This window comes from Aotus nancymaae, unplaced genomic scaffold, assembly GCF_030222135.1.
Source record: "Aotus nancymaae isolate 86718 unplaced genomic scaffold, 86718_ANA_hifiasm-v0.15.2.pri h1tg000022l_1, whole genome shotgun sequence".
Classification (NCBI taxonomy): domain Eukaryota; kingdom Metazoa; phylum Chordata; class Mammalia; order Primates; family Aotidae; genus Aotus; species Aotus nancymaae.
Window position 1 is genome coordinate 39311099 of NW_026988435.1, and position 20258 is coordinate 39331356.

A 20258-nucleotide genomic window follows, 5' to 3' on the forward strand; every position below is an offset into this window, starting at 1 on the left:
CTAATTTTTTAGCTGTCTGCAGGAAAACATACTCAGGAGGCAAAGGAGGTGATTACCTAGAACTAGGAGGCACAGGACGGCCATTCAGTCCTGTCCGTACTTTTTGCGGCTGGGCTTTAGCCATACCTCATTTCCTCCTCCATGAATCAAGGCAACAAAATTGCCTTCATTTTGGTAGCAAGCATTTAGCATTCTTATGCTGTCGATAAAATACACAGGAAGCCAACGCGGGTGTGGTGGCTCATACCTTTAATCCTAGCAGTACTTTGGGAGGCTGGGGCAGGCAGATCAACTGAGGTCAGGCGCTCCAGACCAACATGGCAAAACCCGCCTGTACTAAAAATACAAAATGTAGCTGGGTGTGATGGCACACACCTGTAATCCCAGCTACTTGGGTGGCTGCGGCGGGAGAATCGCTTGAACCCAGGAGGCAAAGGTTGTAGTGAACTGAAATCATGCCCCTGCATTCCAGCCTGGGAGTCTGGGCAATAGAGTGAGACTCTGTCTCCAAAAAATAATAAATTCTATCTTTAAAAAAATACTCAGGAAAATTAGCATGAATAGTTCTCTCAGAGTCACATCCTTTTTTTTTTTTCTGAGACGGAATCTCGCTCTGTTGCCCAGGCTGGAGTGCAGTGACGCAATCTCAGCTCACTGCAGCCTCCACCTCCTGGGTTCAAGTGATCCTCCTGCCTCAGCCTCCTGAGTAGCTGGTATTACAGGCACATGCCACCACACCTGGCTAATTTTTGTATTTTTAGTAGAGATGGGCTTTCACCATGTTGGTCAAGCTGGTCTCAAGCTCCTGACCTCATGATCCACCAGCCTTGGCAGCACTGTTCATGCCCAGAGTGTTGGGATTACAGGTGTGAGCCACTGCGCCCAGCCTCAGAGGCACATCTTTTGGTTTTGTGAAAAGAAAATGTAAAAGATTGGATTAATCCACTTTTTTGCCAGTGTTGACAGAGCTTTCATTTTCTCTGAATTCATTGTGTGTTTCTCCCTCTGGATACATGGGTGAAAAGTCAGGCCCTCAGCTCCCTGAGGGTTGCGGTGTGCAGAGCGGAAATGCCCTGCCCAGCCCCTGCCCAGTTGGCAGTAAAGCTTCTCTAATGTGCAGCTGGTCCAGTTCTTTTGCGCCATGTTTCTCAGCGGTTCGGGATGGGCATCATTTCTTTTGTGTTGCTCCAGCTCGTGACTAAAGGAATTGAAGAAGTTGCACTGCTCTGTGGATGTTTCTGTTGAGTCATGTCCCCGTCCAGCAGTTTATGCACACCTAACACACATAGTCTGCTCTCTGCCTCCATCTAGCAGACTCTGCCTTGGGCAAGTTACTTAACCTCTGTGTGCTTCCATCTCCTTACGTGTCATCAGCAGTGTAGTATCTGTCTACATGGCTGTTATAACGGTTTAATAAGCTAGTAGATGTTAAATGCTTAGAAGGGTGTCGGGCACCTAGGAAGCTCTGTCGGGCCCAGTGGCTCATGCCTGTAATCCTAGCACTTTGGGAGGCTGAGGCAGGCAGATCACCTGAAGTCAGGAATTCAAGACCAGCCTGGCCAACACAGTGAAACCCCATCTCTACTAAAATACAAAAATTAGCCGGGCATGATGGCAGGTGCCTGTGGTCCCAGCTACTCGGGAGGCTGAGACAGGAGAACTGCTTCAACCTGGAAGATGATGGTTGCAATGAACTGAGATTGCACCACTGCACTCCAGCCTGGGTGGCTAAGCGAGACTCCATCTCAAAAAAAAAAAAAAAAAAAAGGAGGATGTCCAGCACATAGGAAGTTCTACAAAAATGTTGGCTATTTTCATGAATGTTGTTTCCCCAGCTAAAGTTGTCACCACTGAAGTTAAGTTTCGGTGTATTTTAGACTACATAAGATGTCTATGTACAGATTTACTCTATATATGTCTTATGTATATGTCACTTAATGATTTAAAAGGGATGTTAATCTGTTTCTAACCATCTTCCTTCTAATTTCAGGGCCTCAAGTGGTTGGGAATTTGTTTCTCGAAGTCATCAGGGCCTTTTATGCTTACTGCAGAGATGCCCTTGGCTCTGATCTTAAACTGAGCTACACCCAGAGTGGAAATTCGCTGATAAGGTATGGGTCTGGCCTCGAACATCACGCATCTCTCTCCCTCCCTGGTGCTGTGATTTTTTTTTCCTTTTTTGTTGACTATAAATTGTGAAGTGGTAGAGAAAGTGGAGACGCAGCAGGTGAGACCATTGGTTAACATGATCAATGCCCTGAAGTCAGTCTGGGAACTGACTGTTCCCTACTGAGTAACGTGAAGGGCTTTTGCTTTGCTTTGTTTTTCCCAGAGACGGAGTCTCGCTCTGTTCCCAGGCTGGGGTGCAGTGGCACAACCTCAGCTCACTGCAACCTCCACCTCCTGAGCAATTCTCCTGCCTCAGCCTCCCAGGTAGCTGGGATTACAGGTGCCCACCACCACACCCAACTAATTTTTGCATTTTTAGTAGAGACGGGGGTTTCACCATGTTGGCCATACTGGTCACGAACTCCTGACCTCATGATCTGCCTACCTCGGCCTCCCAAAGCACTGAGATTGCAGGTGCAAGCCCCCACATGCACAGCCTGTTTGTTTTTGAGACAGAGTCTCACTCTGTCACCCAGGCTGGAGTACACTGGCACCATCTCGGCACACTACAACCTCCACCTCCTGGGCTCAAATGATTCTCCTGCCTCAGCGTCCTGAGTTGCTGGAATTACAGACTCCCATTACCATATCTGGCTAATTTTTATGTTTTTAGTAGAGACAGAGTTTTGCCATGTTTGTCAGCCTGGTCTCAAACTTGTGACCTCATGTGATCTGCCTGCCTCGGCCTCCCAAAGTGCTGGGATTACAGGTGTGAACTACCTCACACAGCCTTTTTCAGTATTTTTTAATGGCCTTTCAGTGGTACACTTCTGCACATATCTATGTACCTGTTCAAGGATTTCAGCAGGATAAATTTCTCGAATAAATTTCCTGAGCCATAGAAGATAAACATTTAAGGCTGGGCACTCTGGCTCACGCGTGTAATTCCAGCACTTTGGGAGGCTGAGGCCAGTGGATCACTTGAGGTCAGGAGTTCTAGACCAGCCTGGCCAACGTGGCAAAACCCCATCTCTACTAAAAATACAAAATTAGCCAGGCCTAGTGGCAGGCACCTGTAATCCCAGCTACTCAGGAGGATGAGGCAGGAGAATCGCTTGAACCTGGGAGGCAGAGGTTGCAATGAACCGAGATCATGCCACTTCACTCCAGCCTGGGCAACAGAGTGAGACTCTGTCTCAAAAAAAAAAAAAAAAAAAAAGATAAAACATATAGAATTTTGGCTGAATTTCCCTGCTGCATATCTGTGTACCATGTTATTCCACCGGTAGAATATGGACTAAAACTGTTTTTCTGTACAATTTCTTTTTACAGTAGCTCTGAAAAAAAATTTTTTTTTTTTTTTTTTTGAGACTGTCTCTCACTCTGTCACCCAGGCTGGAGTGCAGTGGCGCAGTCTCAGTTCACTGCAGTCCCCACCTACCAGGTTGTAATCACAGCGCTTTGGGAGGCTGAGGCGGGTGGACAAACCTGGCCAACACGGTGAAACCCTGTCACCACACCTGGCTCTGAAATTTACTTTTGAGAGACTGTATCAATATAAATATTGTATAGGATGGCATTATGCAAACACTTTATAAGAACAGTAATATTTTCATTTTTATCAGGATGTGTCAGCTTCTCTAGAAATAAGTTGCAGATGGTGAAATGAGTTAGTTTTTCGGACACTTTTTATAATTCAGGATTTTTTTATGGACATATGTATTCTTGCCCTCTCCTCCTTTCACAGTGCAATCAAAGAAAACAGAAATGCCTCTGAGATTGTCAAAACAGTAAATTTGCTGATCACTTCTCTAAGCACAGACTTTCTCTGGGATTATATGACGAGGTGTTTTGAGGAATGCTTTAGGTAAGTATGTGGTTCTTCTCTGGGATTATATGACGAGGTGTTTTGAGGAATGCTTTAGGTAAGTATGTGGTTCAGAAATACAGAATATTTAGGAAGGATGAGAGGTTTAACGATTTGTAGCTGCTTAGAATGGTCAGATTATATATAAGTAACTGAAGCTGGGTGGTCTTTCCTGAGTTTTAAAATTCAACTAAAACGGGATTGGAAAGAATTCACTTAACATTCTAGCAGAATAAAAACATCTCCAATAAGAAGGTTCACATAATCTTTGCCATGTAATTCTGAAGGTGCTTGAAAAAATCTAACTTTAGAAAATCCTCAGTGCATTTTCTGGTTACATTCATCAAATCAGCTTTCCTCTCCTGGCTGCCTGATCTATTGAAAGCAGCTTAGTTTTGTGGCTCTGTGACTGGATAGAGTGCTTTTGAAACCTTCAATTTTCTTAAATTCTTACTGAACTTAATGCATAACTGGTCAGATAAAAGCATTCATGTTTTAAGCTACTATAATCAGCTTTTCCGTCTCTTTTAACTGGGTGAATTGCACCACCTCTCAATTGTGTGCAGTGGCATGTGCTGGGAACACCGTGTTTTCCTGGAGAGCCCTTTCCCATTTCTTTTCTTTTTTTTTTTTTTTTGAGACGGAGTTTCGCTCTTGTTACCCAGGCTGGAGTGCAATGGCGTGATCTCGGCTCACCGCAACCTTCGCCTCCTGGGTTCAGGCAATTCTCCTGCCTCTGCCTCCTGAGTAGCTGGGATTACAGGCACATGCCACCATGCCCAGCTAATTTTTTGTATTTTTAGTAGAGATGGGGTTTCACCATGTTGACCAGGATGGTCTCGATCTCTTGACCTCATGATCCACCCGCCTCGGCCTCCCAAAGTGCTGGGATTACAGGCGTGAGCCACCGTGCCATTTTTTTTACGGGAGGAATAAGGTCATGTCTCAAACCCTGTTTTGTCCTATGAGGCATGCTGTAAAACTTATTTCTTGTTCATCTCCACTGTAATGCTCTCGGCTATCTCACAGTCTTAACTCTCAGCAGCTACCACTACGCTTTTCTGCCCAAATAAGCTCACAACCCTGGGATGAATAAGTTAATTGCAATTGGATCCACAGGCAACAGCAAGGCCATATTATATTGAAGTTAGTGTATGCTTTGGTCAGCCTGGTTTTTATTTTATTTATTTTATTTTGTGTGTGTGTGTGTTTGTGTGTGTGTGTGTGTGTGTGTGTGTGTTTAGACGAAGTCTCTCTGTGTCATCCAGGCTGGAGTGCACTGGCATGATCCCAGCTCACTCCAACCTCCGCCTCCCTACTCAAGCAATCCTCCAATCTCAGCCTCTCAAGTAGCTGGGACTACAGGCGCATGCCACAACACCCAGCTAATGTTTGTATTTTTAATAGAGATGGGGTTTCACCATGTTGGCCAGGCTGGTCTCAAACTGCTGACCTCAAGTGATCTGCCTGCTTTGGCCTCCCAAAGTGCTGGGATTAAAGACATGAGCCGCTGCATCCAGTCATCCTGGTTATTTAAAAAAAAAAAAAAAAAGAATAGAATGTTTCTACCCGGATAGAGCTGACTCTCCACCTTCCCAACATTTTGTCCTCCTTTCATCCCAGAGTTAATCACTGTCCTGAGATTAATGTCTGTCTTCAGTATAACATGGCTTTGCTGTTGCCTGTGGATGCAATTACAGTTCATTTATTCATCCCAGGATTATGGGATGAGAAGCAATAGATACTTTTTAACTTATCTATTTATCTAGTAGCCTGTTTATTTAAAAAGAAGTGTTGAATTTCAGTATAAGATAAGCAACTAACAACAGTTGATTGGTGGAGTTACACTTCTCTTCAGAAGCTGAAGTGTTCTAGGCACCTCAGGTGCTGATAAACTCCTGGGTATTGCTGACAAACTCCTGATGTTACTTGGAGATAACATTGTCTCAGACCACTCCTGTAGCAGATCGAACAGCCATGTGGACTGTGGTGTCCTCCAGCCCAGCCTCGTTCCCTTGGAACAGGCCTTTAGGCTTGGACTGGGGACCTGGGATTCCATCTGTTGACGCTTTCCAGGTCTCCTGGGTGTGGAGTGCCCACGTGGGTATGGGACCACCCACATCTGAATCAGTAGAGTTCAATCAGAGGGAACCCGTTTTGGACACCAACAGATTCAAGACACTTACTAACATTTCTCATGTTAGATAGTTTCAGTTGACAAAATTTAGTTATCAGAACTACAAAAGCTGTCTTTCATTATGTTTGGAGTAGAATAATATAAGAAATGCTTGGACTTCTGGCAGGAAGAATTGATTTTTTTTTTTTTTTGAGACTTGCTCTGTCACCCAAGCTGGAGTGCAGTGGCACAATCTTGGCTCACTGCAACCTCTGACTCCTGGATTCAAGCAATTCTCATGCCTTAGCCCCCCAAGTAGCTAGGACTACAGGCACGCACCACCACACCTGGCTAATTTTTTGTATGTTAGTAGAGATGAGGTTTCACCATGTTCCCCAGGCTGGTATAAGCTCAGACAGCCTGCCCATCTCAGCCTCCCAAAGTGCTAGGATTATAGGCGTGAACCACTGTGCCTGGCCAAAAAAATTGATTTTTCTCTGCTGCGATTTATAGACCAGTGAAGCAGCGTTACAGCGTGAGGAACAGCGTCAGCCCTGCCCCGACCATCTCGGAGCTCTGTGCCCTCCTGGTCTTCCTGCTGGACGTCATTCCCTTGGTGAGTGCTTGGGAAGAGGCGGCTCAACACCTGCTGTTGTTTACATTCTCACTGTGGTGTTGGCCTGCCTCATCAACCTCACTTTACTGAAAATGTTTTACATAAATAAGCAACACTGTTTTGATGTTTGTTTTGGCATGAAATATATAGCTGGATATAATCTCTTATATTCTTAGTGTCTTATTTAAAAGGGGCTATAACTTTTGAGCCAGTTGTAAGTGGGCTAAGCTGAAGTTAAGTCAACCAGCCGATGAACTGGATATCATCCCTGTATTACAGTTATTTTAGGGTAAGAGTCAATACATTTTCTAATTAAAATTGTGCTATTGGCTAATTTTCTCAAAGGAAACTAATTTCCTTAATATAGAAATGTGCCAATTTTATTTTCTATTAGAAAGCGTAAAGCCACTTGTGAGGAGAGAAGTAACATCTTCAATTTGTCCAGATCAAATTAAAATATTGAGCCTAGCACCGTGGTTTGCGCTCATAGTCCCAGCTACTCCGGAGGCTGAGGCAGGAGGATTGCTTGAGCCTAGGAGTTTGAGACCAGCCTGGACAGCATAACATGATCCAGTCTCAAAGAAAAAACAATATAAATGATTTTTTTCTTTTCCTTTTCTTATTTTATTATTTTTTTTGAGAGGGAGTTTTGCTCTTGTTGCCCAGGCTGCAGTGCAATGGCACAATCTCGGCTCACTGCAACCTCTGTCTCCCAGGTTCAAGTGATTCTCCTGCCTGAGCCTCCTGGGTAGCTGGGATTACAGGCGCCCACCACCACACCCAGCTAATTTTTTATATCTTTAGTAGAGACAGAGTTTCGCCATATTGGCCAGGCTGGTCTCAAACTCCTGACCTCAGGTGATCCACCAGCCTCGGCCTCCTAAAGTGCTGGGATTACAGCATGCCCAGCCTCTTTTCTACCATGCCCAGCCTCTTTTCTCTTTTTTGAGATAAGCTCTCACTCTGTCGCCCAGGCTGGAGTGCAGCGGCATGGTCTCAGCTCGCTGTAGCCTCATCCTTCCAGGCTCAGGTAATCCTCCCACCTTAGCCTCCCAAGTAGCTGAGACCACAGGCATGTGTCACCAAATCTGGCTAATTTTAGAATTTTTTGTAGAGATGGGGTCTCACTGCATTGCCCAGGCTGTTCTCAAACTCCTAAGCTCAAGCAGTCTGCTTGCCTCGGCCTCCCAAAATGCTGGCTGGGATTACAGGCATGAGCCACTGCACCAAGCCTTGTTTTGTTTTCTGATTTGAAAATTAATGTGAAATTTGTGCCTTAAAAAATTGAATTAGATGCCGTTTTGAGATGTATTGTTTTTCTGATTGTAAACTGACAATGTGTGGATTAACCTGTGTGTTTATTTCTCAGGAACTTTACTCTGAGGTGCAAACTCAGTATCTCCCTCAGGTGCTCGGCTGCCTGGTGCAGCCTCTTGCTGAGGACATGGAGGCCTTAAGTTTACCTGAACTCACACATGCCTTGAAGACGTGTTTCAAGGTGCTCAGCAAAGTCCAGATGCCACCTTCCTACCTCGACACGGAGTCCACCAGCGGAACCTCGGTGTGTGCTCTGAGGGGCGGAGATGATTCTGGGGGCTAAAAGCAGCTTGTGCCTTCCTGGGAATAGAAAGTCTTTAGGGTTAGTTAGGATGGGAATAAAGACGAGAAGATACCAGGCAATATGTCAAATGTGCTTGTAAAACCCTCACTTTAAAAGGTTTTAGCACCTTTCCCGGTGCAATGGTTCATGCCTTAATACCAACACTTTCGGAGGCTGGGGCAGAAGGATTGCTTGAGCCCAGGAGTTCAAGACCAGCCTGGTCAACACAGCAAGACCTCCTCTCTCTACAGAATAAAAATTAGGCCAGGCACAGTGGCTCATGCCTATAATCCCAGCACTTTGGGAAGCCAAGGCAGGTGGATCTCCTGAGGTCAGGAGTTCAAGACCAGACTGGCCATCATGGCAAAACCCCATCTCTACTAAAAATACAAAAAAATTAGCCAGTCATGGTGGCACATCCTGTAATCCTAGCTACTTGGGAGGCTGAAGCAGGAGAATCGCTTGAACCCGGGAGGCAGAGGTTGCAGTGAGCCGTGATCACGCCACTATACTCCAGCCTTGGTGACAGAGCGAGACTCTGTCTCTAAACAAATAAATAAATAAGCCAGGCATGGTGGTGTGCACCTGTAGTTCCATCTTCTCAGGAGACTGAGATGGGAGGATCACTTGAGCCTGAGAGGTTGAGGCTGCAGTGAGCCGTGATTTCACGGCTGCACTCCAGCCTGAGTGAGAGCAAGACCCGATCTCTACAAAAAAAATGTTTAAGTTTTAGCACCCTTTGTTTCACCCACTCTCATGCTACTTGCCTGCTCCGTAAATGCAGTTAGTGGTTGAATACAGTTAATAACTACATGACTACAGTTAATGGGCCAGTTATAACTAGCCTTGCAGACTGTGTTATGTGTGCGTTTGTAGCATGTGACTTTGGTTATTTCGAATATAAGCGGGATGAGGTACTGGAGTAATTTGCCGGGGCTGCCATAATAACATACCACAGACTGGGTGGCTTCAACAACAGACATTTGTTCTCTCATAGTTCTGAAGGCCAGAGTCTGACAGGAAGGCATCAGCAAGGTTGGCCCCTCCTGAGTGCACCGGGGAAAAAGAGTGTCTCATACCTCCCGCTAGCTCCTGGTGGTTTGCAGGCAATATTTGGCATTCCTCAGCTTGTCGAAGCATCACCCAGTCTCTGCCTTTGTGTTCACTTGGCCGTCAACCTGTGTGCCTGTCTGTCTCTGTGTCCAGAGCTGCCCTTTTTATAAGGACACCAGTCGTACTGGATTCGGGCCCACCCTAATGATCCTAATGGATCATCTGCAAAGATGCTATTTTCAAATTAAGGTCACATTCACGAGTACGAGGAGTTAGGACTCCAACACCTTTTTAGGAGACACAGTTCAACCCATAACATACACTGTTCTCTGACTTGCTTTACTTCTTTTTTGTTTTTGTTTTTGAGACAAAGTCTCTATCACCCAGGCCGGAGTGCAATGGCGCTATCTCGGCTCAATACAACCTCTGCCTCACAGGTTCAAGTGATTCTCTTGCTTCAGCCTCCCAAGTAGCTGGGATTACAGGTGCACACCACCACACCTGGCTAATTTTTTGTATTTTTAGTAGAGTTGGGGGTTCACCATGTTAGCCATACTGCTCGAACTCCTGACCTCAGGTGATTCACCTGCCTTGGCCTCCCAAAGTGCTGGGATTACAGGCATGAGCCACTGTGCCCAGCCCTTTACTTTTCATTCAAACAATATTTTGGAAACATCTTTGCATAACAGAGTATATAAAGGCATTTATTCTTTTTCACTTCTGCATAATGATCTATGATATGGGTTTATAATTTCTTCAGTGATTTCCCTAGATATTACTTAGGTTATTTCCAGCTTTTCACTGTTAAAAACAGTGCCGCAGTCAGCATCCTCATACAACTTGTCCCTGGGGATTAGTGTCTCTGATGGATACATTCTTAGCTATGAGTTGCAACCACACAGCACACATGGTCCTTGTACACTGTGAGAGATGTTGCCAGATTGTCTTCCAAAAACACTAATGATAATGGTCCCAGAAACAGTTGGACGCCCATGCTTGAATTATTTTTATTTTGATGTTATCTAAGGATTTGAAAATTTTGCTCTTGAAGTCACTTCATTGAAGTGGCAGACAGGTGTGTGAACAGACTAAAAAGGGAGGCATTCTGAGAGAGACCTGTGTGTATTGGTTGGTTTTGGAGGTAATGAGCTGCCTGATAGGAATTGAATGTCAATTTACAGACTAATTACAGACTGCCATCTCAATTTAGAAGTTTTACTTTTTTTTCCCCTAGCTGTTCTAGCTATTGAGAAAAAATATCCTGATAATAATAATTTTTTTATTTCATTTTTGAGACGGAGTCTCGCTCTGTCGCCCAGGCTGGAGTGCAGTGGCATGATCTCGGCTCACTGCAACCTCCGCCTCCTGGGTTCAAGTGATTCTCCCACCTCAGCCTCCTGAGTAGCTAGGACGATGGGCTCACACTACCACACCTGGCTAATTTTTTGTGTGTGCTTTTAGTAGAGACAAGGTTTCATCATGTTGGCCAGGCTGATCTTGAACTCCTGACCTCAGGTGATCCGCCCATCTCGGCCTCCCAAAGTGTTGGGATTACAGGCGTGAGCCACTGTGCCCAGCCATGATAATTTAAGACATAAAGCTTGGCTAGGCAGTGGCTCACACCTGTAATCCCAACACTTTGAGAATCTAAAGCAGGAGGACTGCTTGGGCCCAGGAGTTGAAGAGCAGCCTGGGTAACACAGCAAAACCCCATCTGCATAAAAAATAAAAAAATAAAAAATTAACCAGGCATGTTAGTGTACAACTGTACTTCTAGCTACTCAGGCAGCCAAGGTGGGAGGATCGCTTCAGCCCAGGAGGTTAAGGCTGCAGTGAGCCATGATCACACCATCGCACTCCAACCTGGGCAACAAAGGGAGACCCAGTCTCAAAAAGAAAAGAAAGCTTAAGCATGAGTAGTCTACAGATATGAATAAGAATATGTTTAAAAATCACATACTGCCTTCACATTCTTCCCCACAGAGTGTGGTGTTTTAAATGGTAAAGAGTTTCAAACTTAATGTAATATTATCTAACAGTATAGGAAAAGAGAAAAGGTTGATTGATTGAAGGCTGAAGTGCCATCACTTTGGAAAAGCCGCCGTGTGTGTGTGTGTGTGTGTGTGCACGCGCACGCGCGCACCCGTGTGTGTGTGTACGTATACATGCATGTATATAAATACACGTGTATACATGTATGCATACTTTTTTTGAGGAGACTCTTTATTCTAGCTTTCTCCTCTCTTTTTTTGAGATGGAGTCTCACTCCTGTTGCTCAGGCTGGAGTGCATTGGCACAGTCTTGGCTCCCTGCCTCCTACCTCCACGTTCCGGGTTCAAGCGATTCTCTTGCCTCAGCCTCCCAAGTAGCTGGGATTACAGGTGCCTGCCACCACGCCCAGCTAATTTTTAAAAGAGATGGGGTTTCACCATGTTGGCCAGGCTGGTCTCAGACTCCTGACCTCAGGTAATCTGCCTGCCTCAGCCTCCCAAAGTGCTGAGGTTATAGGCATGAGCCTTTCCTCTTATTTTATTTCTTTTCTTTTTTCCTCTTCTTTTTATTTATTTATTTATTTATTTTTGAGATGGAGTCTCGATCTGTTGCCCAGACTGGAGTGCAGTGGTGCAATCTCAGCTCACCGCAAACCCCTGCCTCCCACGTTCGAGCGATTCTTGTGCCTCAGCCTCCTGAGTACCTGGGATTACAGGTGTGCACCACCACGCCCAGCTAACTTTTGTATTTTTAGTAGAGATGGGATTTCACCATGTTGGCCAAGCTGGTCTCAAATTCCGAAGTGCTCCCAAAGTGCTGGAATTACAGGCGTGAGCCACTGTGCCCGGCCTTATTTTATTTCCCCATACCTTTATTTTATCCTCAGCTCAGTTTCGTCACTCACATTTGTTAATATGTTGGATATAGTTCTCGCTCTGCTGCCCAGAAAATTGTGGCAGGTAATCTGCCTGCCTCGGCCTCCTGAAGTGCTGGGATTACAGGCTTGAGCCACCGCACCCGGCAGAAACAATTTTTAAACAACTTTTTTGAACTCTTAAAGGGGTTGTATATTTAGACGAAAATACAAGAAAAATAGGCCCAAAAGCCAGCCTCCCTGAAGAGCATGTGGGTGCACCAGCCTCCTCTTTGCCCCCACCCCTCTCCTTCCCTCTTTGGGTGCCTCCTAAATTTTATTATACACTTGACACAAGGATTCTCTAGAGAGAGATGATTTTGAAAAACAGAACTGAAATACATTCATGATTTCAACTGATACTTGAATATCTTGGTGTTAAGAGATGCACAATTCACATCTTTTTATTTTTTAGAGTCCAGTAAAAGGTGAAAATGGCAAAATAATTTTGGAGACCAAGGCAGTGATTCCTGGCTATGAAGATGGCTCGTTTCCCCCTCTGAAGTCTGAGGACAGTGGGATCGGGCTCAGTGCCTCGTCACCGGAGCTCTCTGAGCACCTGAAGCTTCCTCGAGTTTCTCTGGAAAGGGACGATGTTTGGAAGAAGGGCGGGAGCATGCAGAGGACGTTTCTTTGCATCCAAGAGTTAATCGCCAACTTCGCCAGCAAGAACATTTTTGGAGTACAGCTAACAGCGTCAGGAGAAGAAAGCAAGGCCGAGGAGCCTGCAGGGAAGAGGGACAGGGGTGGGACACAGAGCCTGGCAGCTGACAATTCCAGCAGGAAGAACTCGTGGGAGCCCAGGCCCATCACCGTGCCCCAGTTTAAGCAGATGCTTTCAGACTTGTTCACGGCTCGAGGGTCTCCATTCAAGACAAAAAGTTCAGAATCGCCGTCATCTTCACCTAGCAGCCCTGCCAGAAAGAACAGGGGAGAATGGGATGTTGAGCAGGTGGTCATTGACCTGGGGGGTTCCAGGGAGGAATGCAGGGAGGCCTTTGCCGCTGCCTGCCACCTGCTGCTGGACTGTGCCACCTTCCCCGTTTACCTGTCCGAGGAAGAGACCGAGCAGCTCTGTGAAACGCTCTTCCAGCTGCCAGGTGAGCGGCATTCCTGCCAAAGTCCCTCTTCCGGGAATCATAGGACTGAGGCGATTGATGTGGGTTGAATATCCCCTATCCAAAATGCCAGGGACCAAAAGTATTTTGGATTTGGGACTTTTTTCAGATTTTGGAATATTTGCCTTACACTTAGCAGTTCAGTATTCCTAATCCAGAAATCCGAAATCCGAGATGCTCCAGTGAGTATTTAATAATCAGGTTTCCGATTGGATTTTGGATTTTCAGATTAGAGATTCTCATCCTGTATTTACAGACTCACTCAAATTGTGTCAGCCAAGAAGGCGCTATTGGCCTCATTTGTTCCATTCCTCATTTGTAATTAGTACATTTTTGGCTTGTGTCTTACTACATGGCAAAGTGGTAAGGGTGCGGTCTATATTTTTAAGCCTTGGGTGTCCAAGATGGCCCATCAGAAGACCTAGAACATGAGTGGTGTTCAGTGGTAGTAACTAGACTATTTCATGATACTTGTTGAAAAAGATTTTTTTGTTTGAGACAGGGTCTTGCTCTGTTGCCCAGGCTGGAGTACGGTGGCACCACCTCAGCTCACTGCAGCCTCTGCCTCCTGGGTTCAAGTGATTCTCCTGCCTCAGCTTTCCCAGTAGCTGGGACTACAGGCACGTGCCACTACGCCCAGCTAATTTTTATATTTTTAGTAGAGACAGGGTTTCACCATGTTGGCCAGGCTGGTCTCAAACTCCTGGCCTCATGTGATCCACCCACCTCCACCTCCCAGAGTGCTGGGATTATGGACATGACCCACCGTGCCCAGCCAATATTTACATATTGGTTTGCTAGGACTCCTCTAACAGAGTACCATAAATTCCGCCACAAGTCCAAGATCAAGGTGTCATCCGAGCCATGCTCCTCTGAGACTCCGGGTGAGATACTTTTCAGCCTCTTCAGCCTCTGGTGCTGGCCAGCAACCCTTGGGGCTCCTCAGCTTGCATCTGTATCAGTCTCTGCCTTTGTCTTCACACAGTATCCTCTGTGTGTCCTGTCTTCCCTTGACATGTTCCTCTGATAAGGACACCAGTTACGTTGGATTAGGGCCCACCCTAACGAACTTATCTTAACTCCTCTATAAAGACATTATTTCTAAATAAGTCTCACCAGCAGGAGGTTAGCACACTGCTGTCCAGGTGAATTTCTCGAGTAACTTCCCAGATCTAGGGTGCTGGAGAATCTGCAGGCTGGGGACCCATTCTCATCTGGTTCTGTTTGTTTCTGCCTCTGTGGCTGGCTTCTTTCAGGAGCCAGTGATTTCAGTTTTCCATCTTGGCTGAAATCCCTTATGACCATTTGCTGCTGTGTGACTGACTGCTACCTCCAGAACGTGGCCATTTCCACTCTGCTGGAAGTGATCAACCATTCCCAGTCCCTAGCGCTTGTCATTGAAGACAAGATGAAACGCTATAAGAGCTCTGGACACAACCCTTTTTTTGGCAAGCTGCAGATGGTAACGGTTCCTCCCATTGCTCCAGGGATATTGAAAGTCATCGCAGAGAAAACAGACTTCTATCAGGTATTTGCCACTGGAAACACTCTTCTTAAGGCCTGCTTCTCCCCGTGAGCAAAACTCCAAACCGTATTGCTCAGGATGGGGGCAGTGGTCAGCTTCTCTGGGAGTGGTATTCCTGCAGGGCACTGGGCAGAGGCAGTAGCCTCAGGTCTTCTGAGACTGCCTCTCCCAGCATGTAACTTTCACCCTCCAGGCAAGCTCTGGTGAGAGCAACTGGGGCCCCAGTATTCTGGGCCTGCTGTGCCTGAGTGGAACCCCTGCCTGGGAGTGGGGTCTGGGTAGAGGCAGGGAGCCCATGACTCCTCCACTGGAGACTCCTGGATTCTGCCACACCCAGCAAAGGGTGGGAAGGTGACGTGCTGGTGGCCTGCCCCTCCCAGAAGGTGCAGAAGCCTTTGCCTGGGAGCTGGGAAAAGAGAGCACCCTTTTTCTCGGCCACACTCATCAGCGTGAATAGTGACGTTTCCATGGAGCTGAGCTGGGGAAGGAAGGAGATGACGAGCAGGTCATGGCCCAAGTGCCACGACTCTTGCTGCTTTTGCCGAAATTTAGTAGATTTTCCAGAATAAATGTTTCTTTATTTCCTGAGTGCCCTTTGGATGATTACCAGATTCTCAATGGTTGGTTGTTATTGGTTTTAAAATAATTTTCTCCGGTTATGGCTTTGTTGCTGGGGAGAGGGTCTGTCTGTGGAACTCCTCACACCGCTCAGCTTTGGTTCCATGAGGTGGGACCCCATCTACAGTGTCAGGTCCTGGGGGGAGCCCATATTTAATTGCTCATTGATTTTTTTTTTTTTTTCTGAGACAGAGTCCCACTCTGTTGCCCAGGCTGGAGTACAGTGGCGTGATCTCGGTTCACTGCAACCTCCATCTCCTAGGTTCAAGCGATTCTCCTGCCTCAGCCTCCTGAGTAGCTGGGACTATAAATGCATGCCACCACACCTGGCTAATTTTTGTAGTTGTAATAGAGTGGGGTTTCACCACATTGGCCAGGCTGGTCTCAAACTCCTGACGTCAGGTGATTCGCCTGCCTCGGCCTCCCACAGTGCTGGGATTACAGGCGTGAGCCAGCGCACCCAGCTGCTCATTGACTTTTGTGCCACGTTTCCCCTTCCTGCTAGAGTTGAGTCACATTAAATCTTGAATTGATAGAACTTAAAGCTAGGACTGGAACCACAATAAGCTGCAGCGATTAGGCAAGTGTCATCTTGGCCCCACAGAGATCAGAGATCAGAAAATTTGGCATATTTACACTATGTATAGGCACAGGGAAGAAAAAAGAAGAAAGAATTGAGACCATGAATCTTTGGAAAAGGTACTCATAGAATAAAAGTGACAGTACTAAATACCTTCTTTTTTATTTTAGGGAAGTGAGAGAAACTTTTCCAAGTTCTTTCTGAAGTGTTGGTTTTTATTTTCATTTTCATGTAGCACCTACCACTTGGCTTGGCATACTTTTTTTTTTGTTTGAGATGGAGTCTTGCTGTGTTTCCCAGGCTGGGGTGCAATGGCATAATCTTGGCCCACTGCAGCCTCCGCCTCTTGAGTTCAAGCGATTCTCCCACCTTAGCCTCCCAAGTAGCTGGGACTACAGGTGTGTGCCATTATGCCCAGCTAATTTTTGTATTTTTAGTAGAGACAGGGTTTCACCATGTTGGCCAGGCTGCTCTCGAACTCCTGACCTCAAGTGATCCTCCCTCCTCAGCCTCCCAAAGTGCTGGGATTACAGGCGTGAGCCACCTCACCTGGCCAAGAACATACTTTTTTTTATTGACATGTAATTGTATATATTTATGGATACAATTTGATATTCTGACACATTTATACATTGTATAATGGTCAAATAATGGTAATTAGCATGCCCATCACCTTAGGCATTTATCATTTCTTTGTTGTGAAAACATTCAAAACCCTCTCTTTTAGCAATCTGAAATATACAATGCATTATTGTTAGCAGTTGTCATGCTACTGTGCGATAGAGTGCCAGGATTTATTCCTTGGAGCATACTTTATGTATTACACGCTCTAGAGCTGTGGACAGTGCTGGCTAGTGCCTGTCCCTGTTGCAGACGCTGGAACTAGAGACACAGCAACTTCACCCATAGCCAGGATGTGCCCCCAATTCCCAGACTCCAGACAAGGCTGTTTTCTGATCCTTCAGCCTTTTTTTAATCCTGTGGAACAGCTTACATACCAGAATTCCTGCTTCCCACAGTGCAACAGGAAAAGGTCAGATAGCCCAAGAGTGCCCTGACCCTTCTTTATCAGGTAGTGATGGCAGATTTCAGGTAATTAAGACAACACCCAGAACAGAGCAGTAGAGTAAGGTTTAAACATGTGAAGGAAGGCCGGGTGCAGTGGCTCACACCTGTAATCCCAGCACTTTAGGAGGCTGAGGGCTGATTGCTTGAGCTCAGGAGTCTGAGACCAGCCTGGCCGACATGGCAAAACCCCATCTCTACAGAAAAATACAAAAATTAACCTGGCATGGTGATGCACACCAGTAGACCCAACTACTTGGGAGGCTGAGGTGGGAGGATCACTTGGAGCCCAGGAGGTGGAGGTTGCAGTAAGTTGACATCGTGCCACTGCACTCCAGACTGCGGGACATAGTGAGACCCTGTCTCAAAAAAATATATATGAGGGAGTAACTATGGTTTTTGTGATTAGCATCAACTCAAAAACTCTACAAGAAAGTGTTTTTAAACCTTCCAGAAGGGGAGTCTCTTGCACACATATTTGATAATGACAGTGAGGAAGTGGGGGTCTACTTAGTCAAAAAATTTTATATCAGAATTCATTTGTTACGTGATTATTGGAAATCACTTTCCCTTAGAGAAAAATTAACAAAATAATGGTTAGGAGTTTGAGCCAGTCAATGGTTAACTTGATCTGTGCAGAGAAAGACAGTTTTGATGAGTAGAAATAAATGGGCCATGCCGGGCACGGTGGCTCACGCCTATAATCCCAGCACTTTGGGAGGCTGAGGCAGGCGGATCATGGGTCAGGAGTTCAAGACTAGCCTGACCAACATGGTAAAACCCCGTCTCTACTAAAAATACAAAAATTAGTCAAGCGTGGTGGTGCGTGCCTGTAATCCCAGCTACTCAGAGGCTGAGGCAGGAGAATTGCTTGAACCCAGGGGATGGAAGTTGCAGTGAGCTGAGATCGTGCCACTCACTGTACTCCAGCCTGGGTGACAGAGCGAGAGTGCATTTAAAAAAAAAGAAGAGAAAGAAATGGGCCAAAAAACAGTTATTTGATCTAAGTTATGCCTAAAATACTCCAGTCTATGAGATATAAACTTAATGTAGTCTATGAAGTATAAGAATGCCTTTAGAAATTCCCCTCGCAGAAGTAGGGACCAGCCCTCCTTCTGGGTCTCACCCTTGTTGGGGCAGGCACACTGGCTCCTGCTCCCTGCCACTTGGGGAGGGCTGTAGCCCTTTGCAGACCTCATATGTTTAATGAGCTGTGTTCAGGGCTGGGAAGTTGGAGGACTGGATTTGGGATACAATTAGAGTCCTGAAAGTGAGTGACAGTGTTGCGCACAGAGAACGGAACAGTCAAGTTAGTGGAATTAAAGCTGGCAGGCCTGGCTCTTCACCCATTCTGCGTAACCAATTTGAGCAAACCCCAGTGGTGACCAAGTGCTGTGGAGCTGAACTCCAGAATGGGTGGTCTTGACAACCACTGCAAATTCACCAAACTCCTTAGCGGGTGCCTCTGTGGATTCCCCAGCACCTGCTCAGGGTGAGGCTTGGTGCGTGGCTGTTGAAAGAATGCCTCAGCCCCTCTGGTCCAGCTTCCAGTTTATTACCTTTCAGAAAGTAACGTTGAGGTCTAGGCAAGAGCTGCAGTGTTCTTAACTGGCCAGAAACCTCCAGATTTGACCTCCTGTAACGTTGCCTGCTGCCTGGATGACATTGTTGGTGGGTTTCTTTTCGTTTTTTTTCTTTTTTTCTTTTTGTTTTGAGACAGCGTCTCACTCTGTTGCCCAGGCTGGAGTGCAGTGGGGTGATCTTGGGATCTCCGCTCACTGCAACCTCTGCCTCCTGTGTTCAAGTGATTCTCCTGCCTCACCCTCACAAGGAGGTGGGATTACAGGCACCGGCCACCACGCCCGGCTAATTTTTGTATTTTTAGTAGAGACGGGATTTCACCATCTTGGCCAAAGGCTGATCTCAAACTCCTGACCTTGTGATCCACCCACCTCAGCCTCCTAAAGGGCTAGGATTACAGGCATGAACCACGGTGCCTGGCCTTTGGTGGGTTTCTTGCTTTGATTTATTTGTTGGTGCTGTGTCTCTGGACATGGAGGATTTTCTCCAAAAAAAATGTATGTGAGAGCCAGTATGTTGGGGCTGGGACTGATGGAGTGAGGAGGATGTGAGCTGGTGCTGCCTGTGTTGACATGGTCCCCGCCTGCCTTTTCTTTGTCCCAGAGGGTGGCTCGTGTGCTTTGGAATCAGCTGAACAAAGAGACCAGGGAGCATCATGTCACCTCCGTAGAACTGTTCTACCGGCTGCACTGCCTGGCCCCGATGGCCAACATCTGTGAGGACATCATCTGCCACGCCCTCCTGGACCCTGACAAGGTGAGCCGTTCTGGCCGTCACCTCCATCCTGCAGCGCCACGCCCCCTACTGCAGGCCTGGCCCATGGCTGTACCTGCCCAAGACCGACTGACATCCATCCAGTGGAAGTCTTTCTGGGGCTGAGTCAACATCATGATTAATGAAATAGGCAGAGGTATTCCAGGATTTTGGGACTGGAAGACCACTGCAAGCGTGAGCCATTCTTTTTCCAGCCCTGGAAGTGCGGTTTGTGACTGTATCAAGGCTCACCAGGGAAATCCACCCAGACTTGCTGGAAGGACTCGCGGGGCTTCTGCCAGGTGCTGGCAAAATAGGCAGTTGTAGGGAATTGATTATCTCTTTATGAACTTACTGAAGCGGGGCATGGTAGCTCGCACCTGTAATCCCAGCATTTTGGGAGGCTGAGGTGGAAGAAATTGAGGCAAGGAGTTCAAGACCAGCCTGGGCAACATAGTGAGATCCATGTCTACCAAAAAAATAATAAGGCCAGTGCAGTGGCTCACGCCTGTAATCCCAGCACTTTGGGAGGCTGAGGCGGGTGGATCACCTGAGGTCAGGAGTTCAAGATCAGCCTGGCCAACATGGTGAAACTCCTTCTCTACTAAAAATACAAAAATTAACTGGGCATAGTGGCACATGCCTGTAATCTCAGCTACAGGGGAGGCTGAGGCAGGAGGATCACTTGAACCTGGGAGGTGGAGGTTGCAGTGAGCCAAGATCATGCCACTGCACTCCAGCCTAGGTGACAG

General features: G+C 46.5%; 1 protein-coding gene across 3 annotated transcripts in view; it reads left to right on the forward strand.

Annotated features, from left to right (window-relative positions):
- The window catches only part of DOP1B (DOP1 leucine zipper like protein B), a 121737-nt gene that overhangs the window by 55671 nt on the left and 45808 nt on the right, over nt 1-20258 (forward strand). For all 3 annotated transcript variants that reach the window (XR_010343932.1, XM_064380135.1, XM_064380136.1), the window contains 7 exons: nt 1991-2111; nt 3857-3976; nt 6606-6708; nt 8078-8269; nt 12682-13366; nt 14641-14912; nt 19357-19509. Coding sequence is in view for 2 of the 3 variants with exons in the window: in XM_064380135.1 (XP_064236205.1) it covers nt 1991-2111; nt 3857-3976; nt 6606-6708; nt 8078-8269; nt 12682-13366; nt 14641-14912; nt 19357-19509 (1646 nt within the window). In the remaining variant the exon portion in view is untranslated. The remainder of the gene's footprint in view (nt 1-1990; nt 2112-3856; nt 3977-6605; nt 6709-8077; nt 8270-12681; nt 13367-14640; nt 14913-19356; nt 19510-20258) is intronic.